This window comes from Mastigoproctus giganteus, chromosome 7 (assembly GCF_048544385.1).
Source record: "Mastigoproctus giganteus isolate SK-2022 chromosome 7, ASM4854438v1, whole genome shotgun sequence".
Taxonomy (NCBI): domain Eukaryota; kingdom Metazoa; phylum Arthropoda; class Arachnida; order Uropygi; family Thelyphonidae; genus Mastigoproctus; species Mastigoproctus giganteus.
In genome coordinates this window covers 208,724,209-208,749,391 of record NC_143581.1, presented here as the reverse complement: position 1 = coordinate 208,749,391, position 25,183 = coordinate 208,724,209, and the positions used below count along the sequence as shown (strand labels likewise).

At 34.4% G+C, this 25,183-nt stretch overlaps 1 protein-coding gene across 1 annotated transcript in view; it reads right to left on the bottom strand.

Annotated features, from left to right (window-relative positions):
- LOC150083633 (uncharacterized) overlaps positions 1-25,183 on the bottom strand; it is a 177,740-nt gene that overhangs the window by 140,513 nt on the left and 12,044 nt on the right. Inside the window, exons 2-3 of the mRNA XM_090378548.1 lie at positions 12,029-13,026; positions 384-470 (exon numbers count right to left, since the gene is read on the bottom strand). Of these exons, the coding sequence (XP_090234674.1) occupies positions 384-470; positions 12,029-13,026 (1,085 nt within the window). The remainder of the gene's footprint in view (positions 1-383; positions 471-12,028; positions 13,027-25,183) is intronic.

Here is a 25,183-nt window from a genome sequence, read left to right as displayed (position 1 = left end):
GAAATAGGCTTCCATCTTTTGTTGTGGAAGCTAATAGCCTAAATAAATTTAAGGCTGAGCTGGACAGGCATTTGGAACAAATGGAGGGGTGAAATAGGAGGGTTTTTTTTTTTTTGGCTGATGCTGCATAAGCTTGCTTTCTTGCATTGTATGCCTCTATTAACGCTAATACAAATTTTTTTTGTAACTGCATAAATGAAAGCACTGATATTACATATAATTAAACTACAAACAACTATTTATTTAAGTCAATTTTAAGTGAATTAAATAACCAGCTATTTAAAATAATTTTTAATATTTTTCTACAGCAAAAAGCAGAAATAAGCACTCCATATTTTTCCATGGTACTGTGAAGTTTACCTCCATAACTGAATATTGCATACCTTAATCTGAAGCTTTTCGAACTTTCCTTAGATGATGACCTTCTATGATGCCGGCTGTCAGGTGATGAAGATGAATATCTTGAATGTCTGTTTAATTCAGAAATTGAGCAAATTATTAATTAAACTCACTTTTATGCTTACTGCACATATCCACTGTACAGATTTTTCACTCACTCACTCGATGTTTTTAATAATCAAAAATTAATACATTGATAGAACTAACATTTCCCTAAATGGTTAAACTACATCATAAAGTGTAAATTTAGGTAAAAGCCACAGTTTTCCTACATATATAGATAAAGGTCTTGATTTTTGAGTCTTAAACTTTTGACATCATTTTTTTTTTAGTCAAAACTCGGAGTTTTGATGTCAAAAGTCTTAAGCTTTTGAGATAATTTAGCATTTCTCATATGTAAAAACATTTCCACAATGTAAGAAATGTTATTTGCCACTGATCAGATGGCAATAAACATCAAATGGCTGCAATATGTAATGGGATATATTTCAAATAAATAACAGTATTTCCATCTTTAGGAGCGGCACTTTTTGTTTAAAGTTCATGTGAAATACCGTAAACTGAATGTCTAGTAAAAAACATTACTATAAGTTAAATTTATGTTCTTTCAAATTGCTTTATCATGTGCGAAGGGAGACTTAAATAAAATGATTAAATTAATTTAGAATATAAAAATTTTGAAAAGGAACAATTATTCTGTGCATTTCTTTAAGAAACTGTAATGACATATTCTCACTATAATGTGCTATTGCAGCAATATCAAGGGCATTGTTAGTTTAGTTTTGGTGAGACAATAGGTGATATTTGTAAAAGTTTAAAATGAAAATCAATATACAGTTTGTTTGTTGTTGTTATTTGGTTTTTAGGAGCATTAGCAACTAAGGCCATATTGCTCCGGGGATATGCGGTGATCATTCCCTGACCTTTCCGCAACCTCCGTATTTGGTGGTCACGGGCTCGACCCCCAGTCTGATCAAGAAACGTGTGCTATGCACTGCTGCTCCTGCCCACCTGGCTACGGAGGCGCCTCAATATACAGTAGAACGTCAGTTATCCAGAATAATTTGAAAGGCTGATCTTTTTTTTTTTTTTTTTTTTTTTTCTTTTACGGTAGTACACTAAGCGGCAATTTTATAGTGATCACATTTGAAAATTGAATTTTGATTCCAATAAGCAAAAGATCGAGTTTACTACCCGTTTATAACAGTATTGTACAAACAAAAGCCCAATAAACCGATAACTGCAAATTGTTTTTATTGTTTTATGGTTGTAACCTCTAGAATTCGATGTGACCTTCAGAAATGTACTTTAGAAAAATATCCCAAAGACTACTGGTTTTCGCGGAAACCCCAGTTTAGCTCCAGATTCGGTAAGAATAATATCAGCCCGTAACTGTGTGATTTATTATTTTTCTCAATTTTTTACAGTAAAATGTTAACGAAAAGAAAACACAGTTTTAACATTGCAACAAAAAGCAGAAATTATTAATAGAATTAGGAAAGGTGAAAATTTAGGAAATCTCTCCAAAGAGTTTTTTAATGTGCGGACTTAACAATTTACGACATCGAGAAAAATTTCAATGCTATAACAGAATTTGTGTCGATTATGGATAGTGAAGGAGGATTTAGCAGGAAAAAAAGATGTCAAAACCCGAAAATGCCACTTTAGAGAGTGCACTTTATTTGTGGTTTCTTCAGAAGCAAAGTTTGGGTGACCAGTGTCTGCCCCAATATTGGGTGAAAAAGCATCGGATTTTAATCGAAAACTAAGAGGCAATGAAGATTTTAAGGCAAGCACAGGTTGGCTGAAAAACTTTAAACTGAGACACGGTATATGCGAACTAGATATTCAAAGTGAAAAACTTTCTGCAGATGAATCGGCAGTGGTGTCCTTTAAAAGTAAGTTTGCTTCAGTTATATTGTTATTATTAATAGCCATATGGTGCAAGGAAGCCTGAGGCTTATGCTGCACCAGGAAAAAAAACAGTTCCCAAATTACCCTGAGAGAGAGAGAGAGAGAGAGAGAGAGAAAGAGAGAGAGAGAGAGAGACAAAAGTAGAAAGGAATCACCAAGGAAGAGAAGAATGATGATATCCAGCTCGGGACCCTGGGTGTGCCAAGCCCATACTCACCAGATGTGAGCCTCCGGGGTTCATAGAAAATTACGAGAAAGAAAACATTTATAATGTTGATAAGACAGGCTTATCATGGAAAGCATTAAAAGAGAAATAACTGCACCAGGTTTTAAGATGAGAAAAGAGCGAGTTACAATTGTTGAGACACCCTATATAGCAAGGTATTTACAGCCATGATTGGATTATTACTGATGTGACTGCACCACATCCTACACTCACTACCCAAAATAGGTTGCAAGTTAATTTTTTTAAATGATGAAATTTGCTATAATATTAAAATCTGGCACCCCTGGGATTGAGAAGTGCTGTATTTTTACATTTTCCAGATTTCAGAAAGGTATACCTACGTTGGGCACCAACAATGGAATTTATTTATGCCAATAAAATGTGTAATGACTAAAAGACGGTGCCTAGTAGTAGTTACAAATATAAATAACAATTTGCTAAATAGAATCATTACAGTATATGACTGCAAATACTATTCATGTACTGGAATGTAAATTTTAAATGCAAGCCTTGCATGGCATCAGACAATACCAATGAATGTGCTTCAGAGAAAAAATAATTTCACATTACAAAATAAGATGAAAATTAATCATCTTAAGGAATAAGGTACATGCAATCTTTATCATTTTGATTTTATTGATATACTGTGGAAAAAATCAATTTCTCACACATAATATTAAAATTTGCTAAGTTTCATTTTTATTACCATTATAATTACTGTAGAGAGAAAAAAACAAGTGGTCAATGTTACCCAAGGCCTTCTCTTCCATAGTGTTAGTACAGAGTGGGAAGGCTTTTCCTTGGTTGTTTAAAATTAAATTTATTGTTTGTGTACTTCAGTAAGTCACTGTTCATGGAATAGATTACCCATAGATTTAATAAAACATGTGTTTTTACAGCTGTACCTGCACTAGGCACTTTCTAATTCTCTTTGCTCTCGGTTATTCTAAAGTGACATCAAACTGGTCAACAACTCAGGCAAGTACTGTATAAGCCATATACCTGTAATTTGCAAGATTAGTTTGAGCTAAGTTATGAAATTTACTGAATAAGAGATAATACTAAAAGACAAATTCTAAGTTGTATTATAGCTAAAGCTATAATAATGCCTCAGATAAATTATAAGCTGTTTGTACGACTATCTTTTTCCTTTTATCTGTTTTTGTGGCATGCAGATTTTAAACTATACAGGAGGTATGGAAATAAAGTTCTTGGACTGCTGCTGTTATGTCATGTTCAATGAGTTTGAAAATAAACAGAAGTGGTATGCTGTGCAGCAGGCTGACAGCATGCAATTAACAACCAGTTTTGTTAATTAACATTAACATTCTGTGTCATGATTTTACAATGGAGCAACGAAAAAATAACAAATTTTGCTTTAAATTGGGAAAATCTGCAACAGATATGTATGAAATGTTAAAAACTGTTTACAGTGATGAAACATTAAGTCATACCAGTGTGTTTGAATGATAAGAGGTTTAAAGACAGATGTGAGGATGTTCACAATAACCCAAGGAGGAGGAATCCGTCAACCTCTCGAAACGAGGACAGGGTTGCAAAAAGAGACAATTCGTCTTGGTATAAAGATTTAGGGAAAAGGAGGGTCTGTGCAAAATTTGTGCTGCACAGCCTCACAGATGAGCACAACTCATCATACGAAGACTTTATCCAGACTTATCAAGACAATCCTAATTTCCTCGACTGTACTGTCACAGGAGATGAGTATTGGGTGTAGCAGTTGTTGTTGTTATTTGGTTTTTAGGAGCATTAGCAACTAAGGCCATATTGCTCCAAGGATGTGCAGTGGTCATTCCCTGACTTTTCCGCATTCTCTGTATTTGGTGGTCACGGGCTCGAACCCTGTTCTAATCAAGAAGCGTGTGCTACACACTGCTGCTCCTGCCCACCTGGCTATGGAGGTGCCAGGGTGTAGCAGAACAAAACAGAAACAAAATGTCAGAGCATGTAGTGAACTTCAAAATCATCACCAAGGCCCAAAATGTTTCATTTACAGAAGTTGAGGATTAAGACAATGCCTATCAAGTTTTTTGACAAAAAGGGTGCGATTCCCAAAGAATCTCTACCAGAAGGGGAGCAAGTCAATGCTGTATTTGTGCTGGTCTTCAAACACTACTGAAGCACATTTCCCAGGTAAAGCTGCAATTTCAACAGAAAGGAAGCTGGTTCTTTTTCCATGACAATGCTCCCGCCTATTCTACACTTGTTAAGACATTTCTGATGAAACATGGCACTGTACAGATCAACCATCCACCCTATTCTTCTGACCTATCCAGTGGACTTCTTCCTCTTTACCAAAGTGAGATATGCCCTCAAAGGAAAGAGATTTCAGGATGCTGAGGACATAAAGAAAAATGTAACCGCTGAACTGAACATCATCTCTTTGAACAATTTCACTGACTCTTTTCAGAAACTTTTAGAACAGTGTATTAAGCGCATTCAATCATGTGGCGATTACTTTGAATAAAAATAAAACCATTTGTGAGCTTCTTTTCGTGTTCTTTTTATTGCACCATCTGGGAACTTTAATACCACACCTCGTAGATAATTACTGCAATGGTCTTACTTCTCACAGCAGAACAAACTTGCCTTTGCAATGAGTTGCCCTGGTATTGCATTACTTTAAAACAGATGGATATCACCAAAGGTTAATTGCCCAATTGTTTAAAACATGATGTCTTGCTATAACTGCTTACTTCAGGACTAACTAGTCCTGAAATAAGCTGTCATAACAGAACATCATGTTTCCTCATCAGATAGTAGGCAGTCTCTAGTGACAATACTCGGAAAAAACAGTTTGCTTTAGCAATATTAACTTTGAAAACTATGATTTTGTATACCACAGGACAGCTGACATAAAACTTCTTCACAACTCTTTTGTCTGCATATTGTTACCTGTTATCTGATGAGGGGCCAATTAGCCCTGAAACAGCCTCATCTTTTAAACAAATGCCCAATAAACTTTTTAGCAATACCAGAAAAATTATTTGCAAAGGAAGTTTGTTCTGCTGTAAGAACTAAGACCATTGCATTATCTATTCAGTTTAAATCCTGCTGTCCACAAAAACTGATGTAAAAACAAGACAGTCATGCAAGCATCGTACGAAAAGAGAAATGTCAGAAAAATGTGCCAGATTTTAAAGCCCGGATTTCACAGAGTTTACTATAGTAAAAAGTGCAGATTTTTTTGTTTGTTTTTTTTTTTTTTTTTTTTTTTTCATTACCATTCCTCCTCTTAAGGGTTTTTGAAGCAAAAACCCTTAAGAGGAACACAAATACACTGGGCCTCACAATTTTCCAAACCAGCTCTGACTATAGGCTACTGAACAATTGTTAATTTCATAAACTGATTACAGGTAATTCTCGACTTTATGAGTTAACTCGTTCCTAGTGCGCATTCGTAAAGCGAAACTTCATAAAGCAGAATTCGTTTCCCATAGACATAAGGTTAAAATTAGGGGTTACGTTCTCAACAATGAAATTAGTTAGCTAATTAGTTTATGTTTAAAGAATGATTGATTTATCAAAACAAATGAAAATGTAGCCTGCAAAATCAAGCAAATTATAATAATAGAGAAATTATTTATGACTTACAAATGTTAAAGAATGTTTATTCTTCACCATCATCATCAACTAAATGCACACTCGTTGATCACTAATTATTGGCTCGGCACTCGGTTTGTTGCACAAGAAGTCGTCTTCAGAAATGTTTCAAGAGGCGCTCGTTTCAAAGATAATCTTCTCTTTTAATTATAAATTTCATGATTGCATACATAAGCACTTTTTAACTCCACATACAAAGTGAAACTAATATGATTTGCGTGGAGTAAAAAGTTTACGAAGCTTATAAAAAAAAGGAATGAAGAGAGGATTCTGAAAATTTATTTGTTTTTTTATATGATTGAAGATTTCAGTAAAGGGGAAACACATTTCACCATAATAACGTAAAAAAACCACACAATTCCAGCTATCGGTATTTTTGCAAATGTAAGATCGAGTTTACTACCCGTTTATAATTGCTTGCAGTAACAGAAAAGACCAATAAACCGGAAAGTGCAAATTGTTTTTATTGTTTTATGGTATTGACCTCCAGAAATGTGCTTTAGAAAAATATCACAAATATCATAAATCAATTTAAAATTGATTCTTATAACAGAACATATGATAACGATGAAAGTGTAGCGCATTTTAATGAGATTTGAATTGGTAACTAAAACAATTTACAAACCATGCTCACAACCTTTTATATGGCCTTAAGGTCACGCTCGTGACCTTAAAAATGATATTTTAGAGAGATAAATAGCTTAGTTATACAGCAAAAATTTCAACTTCCGGGATCTTGAAACGAATTACCAAAAAATAATATATTATTGGATTCACATTACGATATTTTAACGATACGATGGTCTCTGGAACTGATTAGTATCATAAAGCGGGGAAATACTTGGGGGAAAAAACTCGTAAACCCGCGAACTCGTAAAGAGAGAACTGCCTGTATTATAGTATCAATTTTTATGCAGCAATTTTATACTGTTATATTAAAAATACTTTTATATGCATAAAGTAGGTACCTGTATATATAGAATTTTTTTTTTAAGTTTTGAAGGAAGTACAGTAATATCAAAAAAAAAAATGTAATTACAGTATTTGATTAAATAATAAGATAACTAGGGGCTCCACCCCTTCCACTTGTGTGAATCACATGCACTGTTTGCCTAGGCTCATCATGGATGTCTTTTATGCAAGCCACAATGCTGTGCAATCAAGTAATGCATCTCGTGTTTGCAGTTTTCTGTGGAATATAAGGTCTTTCATCTACCTCTACATAAAAAATTGAAAGGGTTTGGGTCCAGCAACCTAGGCGGCCAGTGTTGTGGTCCATTCGAACTGATCGACTGCTCAGAGAATCAGTCTTTACGGTAAGTAACCACAGCATGAGAACAATGAGGAAGAGCTCTGTCATGTAGTCAAAGGTACATCTTCTAACGATTGTGGCAATTCATTTTGTAGAAAATGTAGATAGACCTGTCCAGTAATATAAACCTCAAAATATATGGGCCAAACAACTGATCACAGAAGATTCCACACCACACATTAACACTGAATCAGTGTTGAAAATTACTCTCCACAGTGGTATGGGGGTTCATTTCTGACCAAACATGGAAACTATTATTGACATGGATCTCAAATTAATTGAGTTTCATCATTGAATAGGATTTAATGATGCAAATGGCAATTATCATTCAGCCAATAACAAAATTCCAGCTGTTGGGTAGAATTCCCAAGTTCAAGATATTGAACACCCTGCACATGGTATGGATACATACCTCCTTTATGCAATGTTCTCCGTACTTTTGATTGGGAAACACTGAGGTGCATGGATATCCTTCACATAATAACATGAGGACTACACTGTACTACCTCAACAACGTTCTCATGCTCAGCTATATCTTGTCAAATCACATGCCCATATGGGGGTGTAAATGATAAAAAGTGAGCTGTTATCTCACAATTCTCTCAATTCAGAAAACATTTATGGATTGGATTTATTGGATGATTTTTTTCTACAGCAGCATGCTCAGGAGGCAACTGGAGAGATTAATACTCTTTATCTGATTATCAGTAGTGATTCTTCATGCATTAAGAATCTGAAGATAAAGGAACCACTAGGTGGCAGTAATCACAGTGTACTGATGTGGGATTTACTCGAAGAGGTAACTTCCATCAGGGGTAAAGGGAAGGGTTTTTGCTTTTGTAAAGGTGATTATAGTGGTCTGAGACAATTTTTAAATTCTACACACTGGGATCAACTGATGATGTTACCAACAGCAAATTCAAAATGGGAAGCATTCAAAGAATCAATCTTAGAAACTACTAGGCTTTTCATACCAACTAAGAAATATTGTTCAAGGTTTAAGCCTAAATGGATGTCAGATGAACTGATGAGACATGTGGCAGAGAAGCAAAATGCATAGGATACATATAAATTAACAGGTGACACAGAAACCTATGGTAGATATAAGCTGGTCTGTAATCAAGTCACAAAGGAAATTAGGCAGGCAAAGGCAGATTATGAGAAAGCTTTGGCAAAGGATGCAAAGAAAAACAGCAGAGTTCTCTACTTATGTAAACTCTAGAAGGAAGGGGATGAATCAGATTGGTCCACTTTATATCGATGGTTCAACTGTTGATGATCCTGCTCTGGTAGCTAACAAACTGAATGTGTATTTTGCAATAACATTTAAACATGGAGTTATTCAGGGAGGGAAATGCCAGAGGTGTATTAAACTCTGGCAGTGAGCAAAATGATTTTGTAATAACTGAGAGAAAAGTGGAGCAGAAATTGTTGGAAATAAACATAAGAAAGGCACCTTGGGTGGATGGGATCTATTCAGTTATATTAAAGGAGGCAGCAAAGGAAGTAAGCAAACCCTTAGCCATAATTATGAGAGCTTCCTTGGACTGAGGGGAGGTGCCCATGGACTGGACATTTGCAAATGTGACCCCAATTGACAAAGGAGGATCAAAGGGTGACACAAGTAATTACAGACCTGTGAGTTTAACTTCTGTTCTGGGAAAATTAATGGTAATGTGTTGCTGAGAATTTTTGAGCAGTACATAATTCCATAATTATCCAAAATCAGACCTACATTCATAGGAACTTTTTTTTCTGAAAACTACCTCAGAAATCAGCTCCTTAAATTATGCCATACCCTCATGAATCATCCTGTATATGGCAAGATATTTCAAAATTGCATTCTGATAATGAATATGAGCAAGGTACAGGGAAGCTTTATGCAATGGACTGAGAAGAGAAGCTTAGTGCACACCAGAAAATTTAATATGGTTTACAGAAGGGAATTACTTTAGAATTAATTCTAACTTGTAGGAAGAGCAGATAGAAGAGAAAGGAGCAAATAATAGGTTCCAGATCTTTGAGAGGACAAATCAAAAGATTCAACATAACCCAAAAAGTCATTCATAAGTTGCACAACAGACTGAGAAGATTGACATGATCAAAAGGGATTGATAAGATCAGAGAAATATCATTAGAAAGTCAGTGATGAAAAAAAGAGAAGAGCATGGCTTAGAACAACAAGGCTGAGAGAGAGAGAGGGGGTCCTCTTTGGGGGACATGTAATGCAGATCATGGATTTTTTTTAAAGAGGACTCTCTTCCTCTCTAGCAATATGATTACAAAGAACTATTGAACTAAATTTAATAGGGATCCAGTATCAAGTTCAAGAGAAGAAATGTCAGAATGTCAATAGCAATCCAACAGTTATTACTGAACATCTGAAAGCAGTGGTAATATCAAGGAAGAAACAATGATTCTCCTTTTTTTTGCATGTTGTACAAATGATGGAACTGGAAATGAGCTGAAGGCATTTCGGCTGAACTTCCTGCAGTACAGCAAATGGACTGTTTGCATAAATACAAAAATTTACCCATAAAACAGTTTGAAGAGAATTCTGTCAAAAAGTTTTAGTAGGGGACAAAGATCAGCTTGAAACCATTTCACTCTTGTAGTTTGCATGCTAAACAACAAGAATTGACCTGTAGCATTTCCAGTCTAAGAGAGCATAATATGGAGTGCAGGTTTGGTTGTAGAGGCTTGCCAGGGTATCGAGGATGAAAAAGCTACTGACTTTGAGACAGCATTTTGGGGATACAACCTGGCACTACTGTAGAGAAGTTTGGAAGGAGGATTGATTAGTCCTCCCTCTTTTCTTTTAAGTTTGAGGAGGAAAGAAATTTTAGCTGGCATGTTAAAACAAGAAGAGTTCTCTAACATGGGCACTGCATCTTGGTAAGATAATTCTGGTAACAATTAGCCAAGGTCTCCAAAATCAGGCTTCACTAGCACTGAACCACTGGGGAGATACTAGTGGAGAGATACACTCCAACTAGTGAGTGGTAAAAGTTTTCCATAAGATGAATAATAGTCACCTTTCAACAGCCTAGTTCATTTGGTGTTCTTGTATTTATCAGAAAGTCTCTAACTTGAGGCTTATGCCCAAGACATAAGCTTATGTTCTATGAAGTTTGACACATTAGAATATTTTATTTCTTAGAGGGGCATATTTTGACTGCATTAGTTAACTAAACTGAACATTAAATATACATTAAATGTAAATCACAAGTTCCAATAAGACTGAGTACCTTCATTATCAATTAATAAAAGGACTTAAAACTGAATATATCTTCAATGCAGATATAGTCCTACTCATGCTGGAATTATAGACCTACAAAACAAAGGAACCATATAAATAAGAAAGTTATGTGCATCCTTCTGCTGGCTGCAAAACTTTAAAATTATGACGTGCTGTGTTTAGGGACAAAGGGTATGGGAATTTGCCACTCAATGGGAGTACATCAGTGGGTTGAGGACCACTGGCTGATTGCCTGTTGTCTGGCCACTAGCCAAGCCAATCTCCTAATAAAGGGTGTGGGAATTTCAAGGATATGGGATGTGCTCCTGTTTTTGATACCTAAGTATGTGCATTTCTTAATTGCCAGAGCAACTAAGGCTATAAAGGGATAGTATATTGTGTCTGTATACTGCATGTATTCTGTGGTCGATTTGTTTATTTGCTGTACAAAAAAAAAAAAAAAAAAAACCACAGGTTTCCAGGAAAAAACTACGCAACCCTTCCTTGCCAATTAACTCAGCTACATGAAAAAAAGCTCATTCCTCGTATTACTGACAGCATTCAAAACCCAGGCCTTTTCTACACAGTGTGGAAAGGAGTTGATACTTAAGCTGTCATTGGGAGAATACCCTGTGGTAACTGTGCATTTGTGATCTACTGAGTTGGCAGGGTCAGTTAAGCTATCCAGCAGCTAGAGTGGGGAAGATGTGGGGTGTTATTGAAAGAATAAAAAGAGTCTAAGGATAAACTACTTCAACTAATGCACAGAATTGTTCTGAAACATTTTACTTAAATCTATACAACATTACTTTGTTTTATCTTGATGTTTGTGTTTAATTATATTATGGGATGAATTCTGCCACAAAAAAAATTTATATTTTGATTAAAAAAATAAAATAAAAAATATATTAATTATAAAATATTAAAAGATTATAAATATGAGACAAAACAATATAAAAAAATAATAAAATAAAAAGTAATTTTTAAATACAATGCAATAATTAATTAATGGCCATGCAATAATTAAATATTTAAATCAAATACTTTAAAGGCACGGTCAACTCTCGATACTCTCCTAAAGCACTTTGGAATATCTGTGTGTGTGGGCAGACACACAGATATTCCAAATGGATATTATGATGAATATTATCAGGAATAATCTTTTAGAAAATATTCTGAGAACAATTTGATTCTCTGTGAATATTTTATGCTGATACTAACAGACAGAAATGCGTGTGCACACACACAATTTCACAGGGCATAAAAGATTACATAAATAATTCTGATAACCCAAAATCTGAAGAAAAAGAGACAATACCTTTCTTTTTTACTGTACCTAAATCTTCTTTTATCCCGACTTCTTTCTTGGCTCTTACTCCGACTGTGTCCTCGATTTCTGCTCTGACCACGATTCTTGCTCCGACTTCGTCTGTGGCTCCTGCTGCTATTCTGTCTATCAGATTTCTTTTTCTTTTTGGACTTTTTAGCTTTATGTTTCACTTTTGCCTTTGAATGATGACCAATCTTATTTTGTTTATTAGGAGATGAATTTTTTAATGGCACATCTTCCCCCTCCTGTTCTAATTTTTTATCTTTCTTAACTTTTTTTAAGTCTAGGTGACCACCATCTTCTTCTTTATTCTGCTTTTCTAATGAATCATTTTCAACCTTTCTTTCATCACAGCTATCATATTCTTCTTTATTCTTAATGTCTGCAGCAATTCTTTCATTTTTAACTTCCTCATTACTACTGTCCTTGTCGTCAATGATTTTAGATGTCTGACTAGATTTGATATCCTTAACTATTTTATCTTTTAATTTAGTAGAATCAGAAGAATCTCTCTCACCAGATACATCACCTTCCTTTTTCTTTTCTGATTTATTTTCAGTTATTAACTTTTCATCCATACATTCTTTGTGTATACTGTCCCTTATAATACTCTCAGTAATACCTGTAATATTTTCATTCAGACCCAGTTCATTTATTTCACTATCTGTTTTCTTAACTTCAGTATTGTCTGAAATTTTGTAATTACAGTTAGAATTTTTGTGCGGGCTAAATTCTGAATCAGTTCTTAAAATTTGGCATGTATATACATCACTTAAAACTGTACATTGTTCAACATCATTTACAATATCACATTCGGCAGTTTTGTCATCTTTAGATGTGTTACATAAAGTTGTTTCTGAAGATAACGGCTTGCAAGTATTTATATCAGTTTCAAAATTTTCCTGATTCTGATCAAGCCTAATCATCTTTGGCGAACTTTCAACCCATATTTCTTCATCAGAATCTTTACTTCGTTTCCTCTTTTTCTAAAGTGAAAAGATTAACAAAGTAACTTTAATACTTTTTTCCTCTAACTTAATTTTAATAAATACAGAAGAATAAGATGCATGGCTAAAATTTCAACATACAATATGCCAAATAATTTTCTCACTTTTAAGCAGATAATCATAAAAAATTCGTTAAATTATAAAAAATACATAAAAAGTGAAAAATTATTCCTTTTGTGTATGTAAATTTAAATGAAGTAAAACATTAAAAATTTTAAAGTTGCTTACATGCACAAAACATGCACATTCCACATTCATTGAATTTAACAGATAATACTACAAATTAAATTTTCCAAACAATATAAAAGAAAGAGACATAAGCACTCCCTAAAGGTATCATTGGCAAAATTAGTGAAATTTCACTAATCTAATAGGAGGAAGAGGTAGTCCAAATTAGTGAAAAATCTGAATTGAAGAATACAATAATTGTAAATATTTAGGTTGTAGTTCAGAAAAACAAGAAAATTCAGTCATAATCCAACAATATGTTATTTTAGATAGTATCGCAACATAAATTATGATGAAAAGGAAAAAAATTTATTAAGATGTTTATATTTAAACCAAAATTGAATACAAAATAATTCAACTCAAATAAAAAAAGAATGCAATTTTTGAAAACGGTAAGCTTTAATTAAACATTAACCCTGAGGCCATTCTCACCACTGCCACCAAGAAATTGTTATACTCAGACGTGTTGAGGCTAAGATATCCCAAAGCATGTCAGCGCTTATGAAATTCTCATCCTTTGGTTTTTTTTTTTCTGGTTAGTAATACTCTCTATTAAAGAAAACTAAAATAAATAAAATACATTATTAATAATTGAAATAGTTACTTGTTATTTTTAGATCACATTTATTCCAGTTTGTTTTTGAATTTGCAGGTTTTTGGAACCTTATAACAGAGCTTCCAATAGAAAATTGTCCTAAGTTTTGTTAAGCACCTATAAAAGAAAGGTTTATAATAATAAAATTTTCAAAACACAACCTGTTATAAGTAGCACGAAACTTTCTTTTGTGAAAGTTTCTGTCTGACACCATTTTTTGGAAGTTTATAATGTGGCTGCCAAATGAGATTTTTTCCTTGAAATTTTAATGAAAGGTGATATAGAAATATCATTTTTGAAAAACAATTTTATACAAGTAATGCAAACATCTTTTCTTTCTTTTTTAATCCAGCATGTAACATGGTGGTTTCTATTGACAACAGTTTTTGCAATTTATAATGCAACTGCCAACAGATGAATTTCCTTGAAATTTTGTCCTGTGAAATACATGATGTGTGTGTGTGTGTGTGTGTGTGTGTGTGTGTGTGTGTGTGTGTGTGTGTGTGTGTGTGTGTGTGTGTGTGTGTGTGTGTGTGTGTGTGTGTGTGTGTGTGTGCGCGCGCGTGCGCGCGCGGCGCGCGATATGAGTAATAGAGTGAAAAAAACATAGAAAAAAAAACAGTAAAGATATAGAAGTAATAGAATGAAGAAATATAGAAGTATGGAAAAGAGTAAAGAAACAAAAGAAATGAATGAGTAATAGAGTGAAAAAAACATAGAAAAAAAAACAGTAAAGATATAGAAGTAATAGAATGAAGAAATATAGAAGTATGGAAAAGAGTAAAGAAACAAAAGAAATGAATGAATTTGAAATTTATGAGGTTCAAGTTAACAGCTGACTCAACTGAGAAACAAAAGGAAAATGTACAAATAAAATAGTAAAAGAATTCGCCTAACCAACTAAGTCAAAACAAAACCAAAACCATTAGAATCAAAACCTATTACAATATAAGCACAATTTTGAACATTGTGCTTATATACACCTGTTGAACCTATGGATGTAGATTATAATGGAATCCTCTGAACTAATCAAAAACTATTTAGAAATGTAATTTAAATCTTTACTTCAAACTTTTAGACACCACAATTTTGACAAAATTAAAGTGCCGTTGCATGAACATTTTATTATTACCCCTGTAGACAAAACTCCCAATAATTATGCTTTTATTTGTAAAGCTTTTTATGCTAATATTTTAAAGAAGAGCTTCAGTCCAGTGATATTTATAAACTCATTTCTTCCTCTCTCAGTATTATCACTAAAAATTATTGGCATTAAATAAGAAATTGAAATTAAACATAAATAATCATGATTTTCCTTATGTATATTTTATTCGTAAATTTCAAAAAAATACCTGTAAGTTTCAAGTTTAAAACCTCCTGCAGAAAGAGTTGTGCTCAGTTACTTGGAAAAACATTAGAGCAATTACTTAAACCTATCCTGGGCATTTTACTTAATAATATACCAGATCGTAGATATAGCTTAGCTTAATTTATACCAGTTCTGGATACCTGTAATATTACAGATATATAGACCATTGACTTTCATAGTTTTTCCACCAGTATTAATCTGAATAATTTAAAAATAGTTCTACAGGAAACATACCATGAATATAAATATATAATTAAATGCAATGCAAAATATTGGAATAATCTTGTCAATCTATGTATTCAATAACTTTGTCTTTGACAGTAATATGGTACCAGCAAATTCAATGAACACCAATGGGCAGTTCTGCCTCATGTATCATTGCTAAATTATATCTCTATTGGTTTGAAGTCTCTTTTCTGCAGGACAATCTTTTATTTAGATATGTTGACAATTTATGTGTGCTCAACTGTCCAAATTTCTCAATGATTTGGCTATCTATATCCCCCAGGAGCTTACTTAAGAAAAATTTTAATAAACAAACAGCCTATTATTTAGACATGGACATTAATGTTTACAATGGACATGCAATAATAAATGGATCTTTATAATAATTTTGACAGGGTTAACTTTTCACACTGGCAATTTCCAAAAATGTTCATTCCAATACCCTCCTTTTCTCAATGTATCAGGATTGCCAATATTTGTAGATTCCAATATTGATATTACTAACAATAGAAAATTCTATCTTAAACTTATCGGCAATCTATTTCCCTCAACTTATATGCAGTATAACTTTCATATGGCTGTTAATATTATCCATTTTAAAAAAATTATTATCTGATTATGTTTACATAAATCAAATTGGGTATCAGATTTTCTCTCTGACCGCTCACTGCGAGTATCGTTAGATGGCACTCTGTCTTATAACTTCTCCACTAATGCCGGTGTTCCCGAAGCTTCAGTTCTTTCTCCCTTTTCCTGTTGTATATTAATGACCTTCTTCTATTAACCAGAAATCCTAATCATAGTTTACTGATGATAGCAAATTGGATTCCACCTTCCACTTTTAGAAACCTTACCCTACATAAACAGCTTCAACTTCTTGAATATCTACTACCAATTTCTTAAATGATCATCTCCAGATAATTCTCCATCAGAGCAAGGATAACTTAGTTGATTTCAATCCTTCTAAAACTCAATCCTGTCTTACATCCCGCAAAAAGGATTCTTCTTCTCCTATCGACAATATCTCCTATTGGCTTATCTTCGATGACACTGATTTCTAACCATGATCATATATCTCTATTGGGGATTACCCTGACTTCTAATCTCTCTCTCTTGGCATAAGCACATTACAAATATTGCTTCCTCTGCATCTAAAAAACTGGATTTTCTCTTTTGCTCTCGGCATTAACTTTTCTTCCAAACAGCTGTTCACTCTGTACAAATTACAAATCCATCCTACCATGGAATATTGTTCCCACATCTGGGGCCATGCCCCCAAAACCTCTCTCAGGTTTCTAGATTCCATTTAAAAGCAGGCAGTTAAGTCAATTAATGACTCACCTCTAACAAAGTCTTTCCACTCTGTCTCATAGATGTTCTGTTTCTGCTGCATACCTTTTCTATAGATACTTCCATAGGCATTGTTCTTCTGAATTGGCTTCTATAATTCCCCCCTCTTTCTTCTAAAACCAGTCCAAACATTTGCCTCAACCAGTCAAATTCTTTTACTCTCCAACTTTTCTTCTTCCTCATTTATTCAATCAACTTCTGTTTTCTAGAGCAACCTCCCTTCATACATATTTCCTGAAAATTACAATCTACAGAAATTCAAGTCTAATGTCAACAAGTACAGTGGGGCCCCAACATACGGTGGTAATTCACTCCACAAAACCCATTGTATGTTGAAAATATTTTAAGTTGAAACCAATAATACACTGATTTCCTGTAATTCGTTCCCCAATAACACATGAAATAGGTATTTCTTACATGTTATATATACTTCATTTTTACATTAAAATTTTTGTTTTATAAAGATTATTTAATAAATAATCTTAAAATAAAAAACAAACAATAAATTAGCATTTAACTTAGACTTGGAGTGCAGAGCTGATGAAATCAGTGGTAGCGTAGTGGTGGCGGGACTATATCAAGCATCACGCATCTTTTCAGTCTTTTGTTGCTACTGGCAAAGAAACTGTCCAAAGTGGACTGTTTTTTTACGACTTTTTTGTAGCTTCCTGGAGTAAGAAATGTCTTCGCTTTCCATTTTGCACATCATGTGTTCAGTGTTTTCAATGTCAGGGTGTTTTTTTACCATTTCGCTTAAACGCCAACAAGAAATGACAGTCTTCAGCTGACACTTTTTGGGTGTCCTTTTCTTCCTCTCCAGTGTAACTCTCCGTAATTTTCTCCAACTCTTGTAGCTCCTCTGTTGTTAGCTCAGGCCCATGAGCGTCAATAAGGTCCTTCACATCCTCTTCACTAACCTCCAGACCCACTGATTTACCAAGAGTGACAATATCATTTGTCAAAACACCATCACCTTTAAATCCATCAGTGTTTTGGATAATTAAAGGCCAGATGTTTTTCAAGGCTGAATTTAAGCACCTGGTGAAAATGTCATTCCAAGAACTTACAATCAGCCTCACACAATCCAGCATGTTGAACTTCGACCTCCAAAAATCTTTGAGGGTGACAGCATTTTCACCAGAGGTTGCTGCAAAGCAATTTGCGAACATTTTCGTGGTGTAGATTTTCTTGAAGTTTGCAATCACTTGCTGGTCCATTGGTTGAAGAAGAGGAGTGGTGTTGGGTGGCAAAAATTTGACTTGAACAAAGTCAAATTGAACCTCAAGAGATTGAACAAGGTTAGGATCATGACCTGGCACCAGTGGTGAGCTATAGTGGGCTCGCATGAGCCCATTGTTATTTATTTATTATTATTTTTTAATTTGCGAGCCCATTGTTATTTATTTATTTATTTTTTTAATTTGTGAGCCCATTGTTGAGATGATCATTTATTTTTCAAATGAAATCCTGAATGCAATTATTGAGTATCCAGAGCCGAAACTACAGTGGAGCAAGCGGGGGCCCATTCCCAACATTTTAATGGCGCAATCAATCGGTTATGTATTTTAAAATTGCTTCATTTTTGATTTAATTAGTCGGACCTCTGTTTAACGAACTTCTTTATAGAGAATTTTTTTGATTCCCCTTGGTAATTACATTTAAAATAGTTTCAGCTTAACAAAGAAAATTTAAATGTAACGAACAGGTTAGGAGAGACAACTATGTATGCATTGTTCTCACCTATGGCCTCGAGGCAATTTAGGTAATTAGAAAGCGTGAATTAAGGGTGAAAGGGATTACTGTTTCACAATGTTAGTGGTATCCGTAAAACCTATGCAGTCACATACTGAGAAGTCGCGCTAGTCAATACGCTTTCCATAGCCAGTCAGAGGATTAAGAAGATTCTTGACATGGATTATAGCCTCTGGTCAACCTGTGTTGTGGTTCCCCTTTACTCCGACAAACGGGCATATGTTTTTCAGAGAAGTGAGTGATCCATGCCTTCCAGTAAATTTCTCCTGTCTATGTTTACATGGTCACAGTAGCTGAATATCCGTGTGATTCCGACTTTTTGCACTGTATTCAAAGAACTAGTGAGAGTAGCAACGTGGGGGGGAGAATAAGATATTATATAAACTTTACGAAGATGAAATGTTGGCAGATTTTGAAACTTTGTTGAGCCTTTCACTGTGTAGAAAATGTTCTAAAATATAATGGCATACAGGCAATAATTTAAGAAAAAACTGTATTGCCAATCTCCAAAAAACTAGAGCGAATTAAGGATGATTGCTAAAGAACTTGATGTGGAAACTATAAAGATCGGTCGTGTGTTTGGGCCACGATGAGCAGCTTGTAGACGACAATCGTGGGTTGGAAGAATTATCCCGCTTTGTGCAAACATTTTGAATCAGAAGTAAAATATTCTGGATTATTAAATCGACTTTTAAATTTGGAATTTCTTAACCATTTAGCACTAATGATCAACATCCTGCAGGAGCTCTCTTACCTTTCAGAAGCTTTACAGAATCACAAAGGTAAAAGCATATAAATTATCTGAACTATCAATGCTATTGCTAATTTGAAAAATTCTGAAGGAAATTATGAAGCTAAAATTGAGAGCATGTTGAAGTGGAAAGAATTTTAAGGAATCAAAATCAAAAGTAAATAAATTACCTTGTGACAAGTTATTAAATGTATTGTTTTATCCTTAAAGGATAAGTTATTAATGCAACAGGGCAATTTTAAATCAAATAAAGAAAATAACGATACCACTGAAAGAAATTTTAAACATATGCTACCCGAAATCCTGAAATGTGAAAGAACTTTCGTCTCGGTGGCAAGGCGGTGAAAACCGAATAAGAAATTTAAGTTTTCTGATAAAATATGAAATAAAAATTAATGATTTTAGAGATTTTGTTGAAGACAGTTTATCTTTAAAATCGAGTGAAATTACTTTTTCAATTAAGAAAGCCAGAAAATATTTTTGAAACCATTGCGATTAGCAGTGTTGAAGCTGAGTTCAGCTTTCAGCGTAATGAATAACATTGTGACAATTAAACATGTTGCAGATTATGAAGACCATATATCTAAAATGGAAAACCAATTTGATCTGGATCGTTACGTCAAATCATCGCTCAGCTATTGAGCAAAGCAGAAGATCGACAACGAATATTAATAAAGAAATAAATTGTATATGGCAATATTTAGAATAAATTTTTCTTGAATATTTGTGAAATAATTTTTTTTTCATGTAATCTGATTTTTTGTTTACTTTTTCTAGAAAGTTTGTTTTTATGTAATATTTGTTGTTATATTGTGGAATGTTTTGTAATAGTTTTTATATTATTTGTGATATGGAAAATATTTCATGTTATTTTTTATTCACAATATTAAAATTTTATCATGAAAAAATGTATCCATTATATTTCCCTAGTTGTTAAAAAAAAAAAAAGACGAATAAAAAAGTTGCGCATGTGCTTGGCACACACGGTAGATGGTTTATGCGAAACATCCTTTGCATTTCTTTTAGGTATTTTGATTTGTATACATCGATTATGAAATAAAAAAGCTTTTTTATTGTAAATATTTTATTGATCATTCACAGATTTTCATAATTTCTGAAAGACAAAATACAATGGATTTATGATAACTAAAGTAAGAGATGTATACTTGTGAATGCAACATATCTAAATATCTCTGTAAAACAGCACCGATTGATGTATCGATCTTGTAGTTGAAGCGACATATGCAGCTGTTAGGGGAACCTAACAATCGAATGTAACGAAAATGCGAGATGAAAAAAGAAATTGTTGACAAATATTTGTATTGTTGCAATCATACTTACTACAGTAGTAACTTCAAGAAGCATGATTGTGATGTCATACTATTCAAAAATTCTAAAAAGTTAGAACTCCAGACACTGTCATATCCAGTTATCATCGTAAGGCGAGGCATGATGACCAGATTTAAGTTTTTTTTTTTTTTTTTTCAGATAGACCTAGGAAAGTTTTACACATTCACTTATACGCATTGGTTAAGGGGGTAATAAGCCACATCTGTCCACCCCCCAAATCCACTACTGACTTTAGATATCATACCAGTCACGCACTTTAATCACACTACTGGTAGTGCGAGCATGGAAAGCACCTCTAGTGGAAGCTGCGGATGATGTCACTTCCGTGACTGATCAAATTAACTCAGTAGAAAGTCCGAAAAACTGCGAGGCCATTGTTAAAATATTCACAGCTCACCACTGCCTGGCACATTATCCAGCAGAAGCAGTGCCTTCCCAGGAAGCTTATTTTTCTCAAGATAACTCTTCACTGAAGGACAGAAAACTTCCAGCTCCCATTCATTGAAGACATATCCTGTAACCCAGGCCTTCTTGTTACTGTGGCAAAACACTCACAGCATGCCTTTGTCGACCTTTTGTTGTTTAAATATTCTGGGGGTGTTAGAGTGATATATAAGCAAAGGCTTCAGCTTAAAATTTCAAGAAGCATTAGCACTCAACAGGAGAGTGGGCCTATCTTTCACAGGCTTATACCCAGGTAAACTAGCCCCGTACTTAGTGATGTACGTTCTCCTGGGCATTCGCTTCCAGAAGAGGCTGGTTTCGTCAATGTTAAAAACCTGCTGATGAAGATAACCCTCCTGATCAACAAACTCTTGGAATTCAATTTTAAAGGTCTCTGCTGCTTTTTTTTTTTTTTTTTTTTTTTTTTTAAATCAGCACTGAATGCCTCTCCAAGCTTTTCACCACTTTTAATATTTGCCCTTTTTTTGAAGCACTTGAATCAGCAAAGTCAAAGTACTGTCACTGGTTGATGGAGCTTTAAGTTTCAGATCATCATAGATCTGAAACAATCATACGAGAGATGTTTCGTGCACCATGCGTTGAACAATAAAAAAGACACTAATTGGTTGAGAATAATCATACGAGTGATGTTCTGTGCACCATGCATCTGAAAATTTTCACTCATGTATTGTTCCAGCTATATCGGAAAACCATTGGTACCTGCAAATATCATCGGCCCTTAAAATAAACGATCGTATGGAAGGTATATAGGTTACTGAGAATATCAGATGTCGTGTCATCATAAGTTGAGGCCCCACTGTACCTTCTTTCATCTTCTCAACCTTCAACCAATGCGTGGTACTAAGTACTATAGGTTCTAATATTTCTCATTCTTGGGGTTTCTCATAAAAAAAAATAATAAAAAATTTCTAGCTAGCTTATGCTACATTTTGGTTTCTGTCCAATTATATTTGCTTTTATCCTGTTTAGTAATGGCTGTAATATTTCAAGCTCGACAGATTGTTCAGTTAATTTCTTTCCTCCAATTTTCTAGGCTTGTACATTCCGTAAATATCATACACCTTGTCAGCGTGGTGTCTTATGGTGTAGAAAGCTTGTACCCACCAAATGGCTCCTACGGTGTATATTTGTGTGTGTGTGTGTGTGTGTGTGTGTGTGTGTGTGTGTGTGTGTGTGTGTGTGTGTGTGTGTGTGTGTGTGTGTGTGTGTGTGTGTGTATTTTCTATTGCTCTTATTTACATATAACTGACTTTAAATTTGTAATTCATATTCTCAGAACTCCATTCAATGTCCTATCTAAAGGAATGGGATTTGAGAACCCAAACTGCCTGAGCTGTTTGGGGTCACATTTCCTTTACTTTTTACAGTAATACCCCGAAGTTACGCGATAGGTGGGTCCGACGAAAATCGCGTAAGTCGGGGTACAACTTTGCATATAAATACATATAAATTTTACTTAATTGGGACCAAGGACTAACAAAAACACTAGTTTAGAAGAAAAATATTAATAAAATTGCAGTTCTTTATACATATTAATACAAAATATGTATTAAAAAAACAAATGACTTACGTAAAAAAAGTTATTTCGATGTCGATGGCTTCATAAAATCTAACAAATTCGTCTGACGACACAGCGCGTTCTTTTTTTCACGCAGAATTTCTTCGTAGCAAGCTAATAATTTTTTTATTCCTTGCTTTGTAGCTATAACGCGTTCTTCGTTGGAGTCTGTTTTCTAAAATTTTTAAGCCCTTTACAATTGAGCCCTTTTCAATTTTCAACCTGTCAAGTTTGCAATTGTCATGTGCTTTTCGCCGTTGCTTCATTTAGGCCTGTAGCACGTGCAATATCACATGGTCTTTCATTTCGCTCAAAGCGTTTCACAATTTCATATTTTTTCTCTATCGACAGAGGTGGACTGGCCATAAGCCTTACCGGGGAAACCCCGGTGGGCCAGTGTGATTTTGGACATAAACCATAGTATGACGCCACTATAAATTTTCCCGGGTAAGAATTTTTGACCCAGTCCGCCTCTGTTTATCGATAATTGCTTTTCTTTTTCTCTCTGAATCTGCAGTGTCTTCACCAGGACGCTTCCTTTTCACACCTTTTAATTAAGTATTTTACTCATTTTTAGGGAATAAAGCACAATTACAAAACGAGGAGGCACGCTTGATACGCATAAACAAAGCTTCGCGCATGTAGCAACTGAATAAACAACACCATAAAGGCAGAGATACACTATTAAACCTCACATTTCTAGGGGTTACTACCATAAAACAATAAAAATCCAGTTGCGTTTCTGCTAGTGAAATCTGTTATAAACTGGTAGTAAACTCGATCTAATTGCATTTCCGATTATACCGATAGCTGGAATTGTGTTGCTTTTTACGTTATTATGGTGAAATGTGTTTCCCCTTCACTGATATAAAAAACATAAAAGCAGCAAAGTTGAATTTTGTTCATCTTTCGCTCTCATTCTCCGCCGTCGCACCGTATATCGATAACATATGAAAAACGACCTTGAAGATAGTGGGCGGCAGCGTTGCCAAACGAAAAAAATCAAGAACCGCGTAACTCCGAGTTCACGTAAGTCAGGGTAGCGTAAGTCGGGGTATTACTGTATTTACTTTTATATATTCTTCTTATTTCTTTTCAGCATTTAGTTTTAAGAACACTTAGTGTGCAACTATATATTCTTCCTATAATACCATTTTTTTTTCTCCTCACACTTTTAGCAACCTTTTCTTGCTACTTTTGAGCTATTTACTTCCTTTCCTATTCTTGGCAAAATTTTTCACAACTTGAACTAAACACTTTCTTGCTACTTTTGAGCTATTTACTTCCTTTTCTATTCTGGGCAAAATTTTTCACAACTTGAACTAAACACTTTCAATCCCCCCCCACTTAAGATCTCTGTTATCTTTGTCTTTCATGTTTCAGATATTTCCACTATATTGGAAAAACAAAATCAAAAGAAGTGCATCCAGTTGATATAGATGAACGGTGCACTGTTGAGTCGGTTTCGTGTGGCATAAGCACTGCAAAAGCAAAAATAAGAGTAGGAGTGTGCTATAGGCTTAATGACTCGAATGAGTACAATGAACAATTGTACAGAGAAATAGAGTGGGTTAGTAAATCAGAATGTCTTATAACGGGGGGATTTTACCTTCCCAGATATTGACCGGAACTTGTGGGTTGGTCATTCGCACACTAGTAAGACTTTTGTGGATTTATTGGATGATTGTTTTCTGCAGCAGCATGTTTGAGAGGCAACCAGAGAGGGTAATACTCTTGTTCTGATTATCAGCAGTGATCATTCGTGTATTAAGAATTTGCAGATAAAGATACCACTATGTGGCAGTGATCACAGTATAATGATGTGGGATTTACTTAAAGATATAATTACCATCAGGTGTAAAGGAAAGGGGTTTTTGCTTCCGTAAAGGTGAATACAGTGGTCTCAGACAGTTTTTAAATTCTGTACAGTGGGATCAACTGATGATGTTACCAACAACAAATTCTAAGTGGGAAGCATTCAAGGAATTATCATGGAAGCTACTAAAAGTTTCATACCTATTAAGAAATATTGCTCAAGGTTCAGGCCTAAATGGTTATCGAATGAACTAATGAGACTCGTAACAGAGAAGAAAAATGCATGGGATGCACAAAAATTATCAGATGGCACAGAAGCCTATGGCAGATATAAGCTAGTCTGTAATCAAGTCACAAAGGAAGTTAGGCAGGCGAAGGCATATTACGATAAATCTTTGGCAAAGGATGCTAAGAAAAATAGCAAGGATTTCTTTACTTATATAAACTCTAAAAGGAAGAGGATGAATCAGATTGGTCCATTTGTTATCGATGGTTCGACTGTTGATGATTCTGCTCAGATAGCAAACAAACTGAATAAGTATTTTGCATCTACATTCACACATGAGGAGTTATTAAGGTTTGAAAATGCCAGAAGGTTATCAAATTGTAGCAGGGTGCTTAAAGATTTTGTAATAACTGAGAGCAAAGTGGACGAGAAATTGTTGAAGTTAAACATAG